At 37.1% G+C, this 6,978-nt stretch overlaps 1 protein-coding gene across 1 annotated transcript; it reads right to left on the minus strand.

Moving 5' to 3' along the window:
• Positions 1-72: 72 nt before the first annotated feature.
• LOC144639539 (protein SERAC1-like) lies at positions 73-5,987 on the minus strand. Its single transcript, XM_078498833.1, has 7 exons — positions 5,978-5,987; positions 5,690-5,791; positions 4,507-4,635; positions 3,600-3,721; positions 2,696-2,839; positions 573-686; positions 73-261 (listed from the first exon to the last, which is right to left on the minus strand). Exons 1-7 carry the CDS (start codon positions 5,985-5,987, stop codon positions 88-90), a joined length of 795 nt encoding a protein of 264 aa, XP_078354959.1. The 3' UTR covers positions 73-87.
• Positions 5,988-6,978: the final 991 nt, after the last annotated feature.

Genomic DNA, 6,978 nt, shown 5'->3' on the forward strand with positions numbered 1-6,978 from the left:
TGTTAACTATAAATTGCAGTACTAATGAAGAGCTCCTAGAAACGCTCGCAGAACTAAAAAAAAATATTTAGTGCCCGGGTCCCGGGATTAAGTAATACCTTGTTCAACCATGCCTTCATGAGCACTTTCCTCCAACGCCAAGTTGCCAAGTAAGAGGCCAATCTCTCGTTTGATCCGGAGACTGTGAAAGCGATGTTTTATTTCACGAAATATCACATCCAGGACTCCATTCTCCACCATCAGAGATCGATGACTAGGAACCTGACAGGAGAAAAAACTGTATACGTACAACAGGCATTTCACGTAGTGTATAGGTAGGAAGTGTATCGCAGAAATATGACAACGCCCAGTCGGAAAATAACAGACGCTGTCTGTCGAACTTTGCTGTTGGGTAGATAAGAGAGGGGAGAAGTGAGAGAAAGGCTGACATTCCCTTTAGTTTTTATATCGTCTACTTTGGAGAAAGTTTTTGGCGAGAAAAAAAGCGTTTACAGCGATTTAGGCTCAAAACGGTGAAAATTACGTTAACCTGGTTTTCCTAAATCCAGACATATATATGTATACGTTCATACCATGGAGTGCCTTGTTAAAGCTTTAAGATAGTACAATTCCACTTGTTCTGCTGGCATTGAGCTGAGTGTTTGAGCGAATGACAGACTGTCCCCACTGAAACTCCAAAACAGAGGCTATGGGAAGAAAAACAGAAATCAGAAATAATATTAATGTGTTTTAAAGTAAAAATAGGGCCCCAATGGGTCCATGTGTTTTGCTGCTAGAGCAAAGTCTTAGGGAACATGTTGATGAAAGACAAGTGAGTCGAGATTGAAATCCAACGTCTTTTATTGTCTGTCACTTGTGTGCAGGTTAATAATTGCACTATATTGTAGTCACTTTGTGTTAATTCAATCCTGATAATTTTACTGATCAATGTTATGTTGAAATCAAAGACAGCAAACATAATTTAATTACTAGTAAGTGAACGTAATGTCTGACATGATTGTCTCTTTGATAAAAAACAGTAACTCTTAACATTATAAAAAAATCTCAATGAACTCAATGTGATTCTTTTAGTGGCGTTATCTCACTGGTTACCGTTAGTTGTATTTGGAATCATTGTCACAATGGTAGCGTTTTAACAACAACGAAAAAGACAGAATCTATTGACCTTATAAGAACTCAATGTGATATATTTATTAGTGACAAGACAGTGGTTCTTTAACCACTTTCACCCAAATTAAACACTGGAACAACTAACTCTTAACAAACTTGTTGTGTCACCCTGAGTTAAATATGCAAAATTCAGAAATTATAAATAATCGCACGCGCACCGGCGTACAACAACAGAAAGACGGCGTTGAACGTAACGCAAAGTTCATTTTGAAAGCGAAAGTTTACAAATAATTATTATCATTCGTCAGTCATCCCTTCACGCATGAACACTCGTCGAATTTCAGTGTCTTCACAACAAGATCGGAAGATCGATAAGGACCAATTTTTGATTCTGCGAAAGTTCGTTTTCTTAAAGTTTTAGAAATTTGTGAAGTTGGAGGATTCACTGAGGACTGCGTAGCCGAAGATGCAGTGGCTCGCTGGACATCAAATTCTATTTTTCACGGCGTTTAATTAATCTTCACAAAATAAACATGTGGCGCCAGCGCGTCTGGCAGTCAAAAATTCATTTTTCAAAAAACTTTCCCTTTCCAGCTATTTTAGCGGGGCTTATACTATAGTACCTACCTGTCAGTCGTAGAAAAGCTGAAATTTAAGGATGAACTGTTTGTTAAATGAAGACCGTATTATTTTTTAATAACTAGTAAACAAACTGGTCGCCACGCATTTAAACACGAACTGACGAATGTTGCATCTGATGCAGTGAATCTGGTGAATGAGAACCTCCTTTAATATTTCTTTGTTTTCGACGGTGTGCACCACTGAATAAGTTTCTTTCCCATTGTGATGTTACTAGTATTAATTCGTTTCTAGCTGTCTTTTATATAGCTCGAATACAGCTACAATTAGCGGTGCAGCCTACCAGCATGGTATATTCCTTTCCAGCTGTCTTTGCGTGACAAGTTACACGTTCATACATTTTATTTTAAAATATGAAGTTCAGAGTTAATACAGTACTAGTATGCTGTAGACAGTGTAGACAAGGTGAGGGTAAGTTTATTTTCAAAGCGAAAGTTTACAAACTGTGCACTAACCGGTCCTTTGGAGAAAATATTTATGACCTTCGGCGAGGTTCCAAGTCTTCGCTCTTTTCGTAAATGATGAAAACTGCAGAATAATTTTCTCATAAAACTGGAGTGGTCGCGCCACAGTTTGTTTTCTTTCCCAATGCGATATACTTTTAAATCGGTTTTCTGTTTTCCAACGTGTCCAACGTGGTTTGCGTTCGAATACTTTGGCCCGTAACTTCGAATGCGATCAGCGCTACGGTTCATTGGTTTCGATTTTGTTTGTTCATGGATTTGATTGACATCGGTAGTTCAGATTTCTCCTCTGTTACGGCACTTACACCTTACACCTTACGGTCCTTACGGCACAAACTTCAGCTCTCTCTTTTTGTGTTTTGCTTGCAGCCATTGCGGCTGCAGCAAAACACAAAAACCAGAAATCAGTATACAAAACATTGGAAAGCTTCATTAGCTTAAAAATGCATTGAAAAATAATCACTATCATCATGGTATTTTACCCTGCGATGCTGGCTTGCTGATTTCCCGGTAAAGATTGCATTTCTTGTGAACCATGCTGTACAAGGGTCCAGACCAGTAAGCGGTAACTTTAACAGCAAGGCTTTCAGATCACTTTCAATCGATCCTGGTGATGGTATGTCAACCTGTACAGCAAGAAATTAAACATTGATTATTCCCTCTTTAATATACCGATAAAGTACATTGTTCATGGTAAGCTACGATTTGATTTCTGAGCAGTGATCAAAAAATGAACATGTGGTTTGATGTAATGGTGGTCACATCGGCTGCAACCCTAATAACATTTTGTTCTATAAGTGAAGCCAGGGGTTATGTACTAACAGTGCGCTTTGAGTAGGATTAGTCTTTGTTCAAACCTAGTAGCCCATCAGGCTGGAGCGAATCCTGGTTTACAAAGCACAAAGCGACTAGGAGTATTTCTACTCCCACCTGGATGGGATGCTAGTCCATCACATGGTTATCCCCCAGCATTAAATTTGCCGGTACCTATTTATACAACTGGGTGGAGAGAGGCACTGTGAGAGTAAAGTGTCTTGCCCAGGAACACAACAGTGCCCTGGCCTCAGCTTGAACCTGGACCGTTCGATCTGGAGTGCAGCGCACTTACCATAAGCCCACCTCGCCTCTTATGTGCATAGACCAATTCGGCTAACGTGTTTACATCGTTGTTACCACCCAATTCAGATCATGTGATGATTCCTTTGGGAGGTTACAATTGTTCTGTTCGCTCATACTCCCATGCGCTCAGTTACGTGTGACAAATTGCACAATTGTAACCTCCCAAAGGAATCATCACATGGTCTGAATTGGGTGGCAACAACGATGTAAACACATTAGCCGAATTGGTCTATTGGAGTGATTTGGTGCTATTCTTAGTGGCCTTACCTCAGATTCTAACCTGTGCACACCGAGCAGTCTGGTATCTAGCCCTGGTAACCTGGCCAAGCCAATCAGTATTCTGTTATCACAAGATGCCACGAGTTCATTCAGCTTCTCAGTTTCTGCCTCTAGTTACAGATGGACAGACAAAGAGACAATCAGTTCAGTTACAATCAAATTTAATTTTAGATTCAGGTCAAACAAAGTCAAATAATCCAAAGGTGTATATCTTATTTTTTAATTTAAAATATTATAAGCCTAACATGATTACTAAGGAATGTGAGCATTATTAAAAGGAAAAATGGATAACTGTTTAACCAATAGTTTAATAGTTAAATAGTTTAACCAATTTTAACCGATTTTAGCACTTATTAGGATATTTCGATTTTGTTATTTTTCTTTTACTTTAAAAGTGTCCCCATTATATATTAGTGGTTTTATTACTGCTATTTCAGTTTTGACACTCAAATAAAGGTTTTATTATTATTTATTTATTTATTATTATTATTATTATTATTATTATTATTATTATTATTATTATTATTATTATTATTATTATTATTATTATTTAAAACAAAAAGAAAAAAAGGAACACCAAATAAATTTGCAGTGTGCATACCAGCAAATTTATGCTGAGGTTACTGAAGCCAGGATACATGTAAGCTCCAGCCTGATGGACCCCTAGGTTGGGCGCAGACTTTACCCACCCTTACTACCTCCATGGTAAGGAAATGGGTTACAATTCCATTGTTCAGTAGCCTTATTTTTGCAGGATTAGAAAGTGGCAAATGGTTTTGGTTCCTCTCTCCTAAATGTTTACTTCACTTTTTGCATTGTCCCTAATATATGTATATGGTGTCCATATATTAATTGGGTTTGATTTTTATTATATGTTATTATAATTATTATTTACCATCATGAATCTTCAGGGATGCAAGCATTTTGGTACCAAGTATTCTAACATCATCATTATCTAACTCTTGAAGAAAACTAAGGAATTTCTGAGGTACTGACAAGCGAAGAGCCAAAGGAGAAGACAGGGCTGTAAGAAAACAATATAATAATGAATGGTTAATTCAGTTAAATTAATAAATAATCGACCAGTGAAACATTTTAAACAGAAATTGTAAAAAAATATTTAGAATTTAATTGTTTCAAGACAACAGGAAATAAACTTGTTCATTTGTTATTCTTCACTTTGTGAATATTTGTGACTGAAATTATCTATGACATTTCAATGAAGAAAAAATAATGATATATCTATTACAATAGTAAGAATAACAAAACTATATCAGGGCTCGAAATAACAGCTGGTCAACGGACAAGGTCCGGACTGATTGGGTAGTTGACTGGTCAACCTTTCGTCTTGCCAGTCATGTTAACCGGTCACATTCGATCATATTTAATATTTTAAAAAAGGGTAATAAATATATTGAATTTGCCATGTTGTTCAATTGTTATCAGTATGTAGCGAGTTGCTGTGAATTGCAGAACTTTGATCTGAAATCCTAGATGAAGTGCAACTAGAACCATTGTTTTACAATTCGCACATTGAAAAAATGCCCGGTTACAAAGCTTTTTCTCGATTAATAGAATTTTTTTCCCTTGTGATGGAAAGTAACATGGATTACTGGCGGAGTTTAAGGATCAAGGTCTCACACTGATACAAACACCAGAAATCATTATATATCAGGAGGTGCTGGACAAATTTAATGTGTATGATAATGACATTTAACATGTCACAGGTTAGTCTCTGTATTCCGCCGCTGTAATTTATTGTTGACAATGAGTGCTTTAAAGTGCTATAAGCTCTAAGCAACAACCTTTTTTGGAAATATATGGCACCCGTTTTGGTTCATGGGCCCCTGTCTTATAAATTTGACCGGCCAGAAACAATACATGACCGAGCTGAAATGAATTTGGCGGGTCATCGTGTCTGGAGACTCTTTGGAAGTTATTTCAAACCAACCTCGTTCCCAGGGTCCCCAGGGTCTCTCTCTCCCCGTCCCCCAGAGCAGAGAGTCCCTGGGAACGAGGTTGATTTTGAACCCTGTAGATTTAATAACCAAAGGTACCTGGTACCACTATTGACATACCTTTGGAAAACTGGACAACCAAACTGTTTGGCACATGTGACCAGAATGCCTTTTGCCACTCGTCTGTGTGAGTGTACTTCCAAGCCTCATCTAACCAAGGCACTAGGCAGTAAAAAAAAATCCCTCAGATTAAATGACTATATGAAAAACTATTTATAAATTTGTGTCCTCTAAGGCTGGGCATAATTTGAATATGCCAAATCCATGACAGACTTGAACTTACAGTACAGACCAAAAGTACAATTTAAGTGACATTTAATTTTATTAGTGTTATTTGTTGCATTTTACCAACATACATTTTTGCTCTGGGTTAACCCTTTACCCCCTAAAGCGAATGGTCTTTTTTCGTAAATTAAAAAATACAAACCTGATATATCCATATACATGTATTATGATACATCATTTGAAAGTTCTTGATCAGAAAATTTCATAAAACACTTGAACAAATACATGTAAGAAGGAAGTTACATTTTTGAAAGAAGTTGGTTGAAACATTAAAAAAGAAAAAGATTAAAAAAATTGTTTCTCTCTGTATATAGTAGGTATACCCCTAAACTATAGCTTATTGTGCAGCTCTCATTTTACTGGTAAATTTAAGTAATGTTGTATGTCACTTATGTGTCAGGCAAAAAAGTTGCAAAAGTTATAGGGGTGGTCAATCATGTTAGAAACAGGGGGGAGGTACAATTTTATACTTTCAACATGCAGATCTCTTGAAGACAACCCAACCTATATCTTCACCGCATTTCATCCGCTCAAAAAGAAAACATTTAAAATAAAACTGCTTCTGTTTGTGCTATGGCAAGTATAGCCTGCATGGTAGGCATCCAAAGAGGAAGAAGGAGGGAAAATGAGAAGCTTCTGGTTCTCCCTCTCATTTGAACACCTGCCATGCAGGCTATGGGAGATAATATCATCGTGGTTAAAAGAGTTTGAAAGGGCCATGTTTAATATAATGTTTCCTTAATTCAGCATGAATTTTTTAATGCTCACATAACTTTGGAATTAAGCTACTGAAAGAGCCCTAGGTTTGCAATGTTATTACAATGGAATCCTGGTTTCTCAAACACTCAATTTCTCAAATCAAAAGTCATTTCCCTTGGATCTATACACTGTAAGTCAAACACTGTTATCCCCCCCCCCCCCTGTTTTTCTAACCAATAGCTGTTTCCCTTGCCGCTGGAGGTATAAGAAGTACTGGGATTCCACTGTAAATTATTAAAATCAACTGTTCTTTTGCATGTTTAAATTCTTACATATTTGTTACATAGATGCCAAGTCTCACGCTT

The sequence above is a fragment of the Oculina patagonica genome, unplaced genomic scaffold (genome assembly GCF_052425735.1).
Source record: "Oculina patagonica isolate OP01 unplaced genomic scaffold, crgOcupat unplaced1033, whole genome shotgun sequence".
Taxonomy (NCBI): domain Eukaryota; kingdom Metazoa; phylum Cnidaria; class Anthozoa; order Scleractinia; family Oculinidae; genus Oculina; species Oculina patagonica.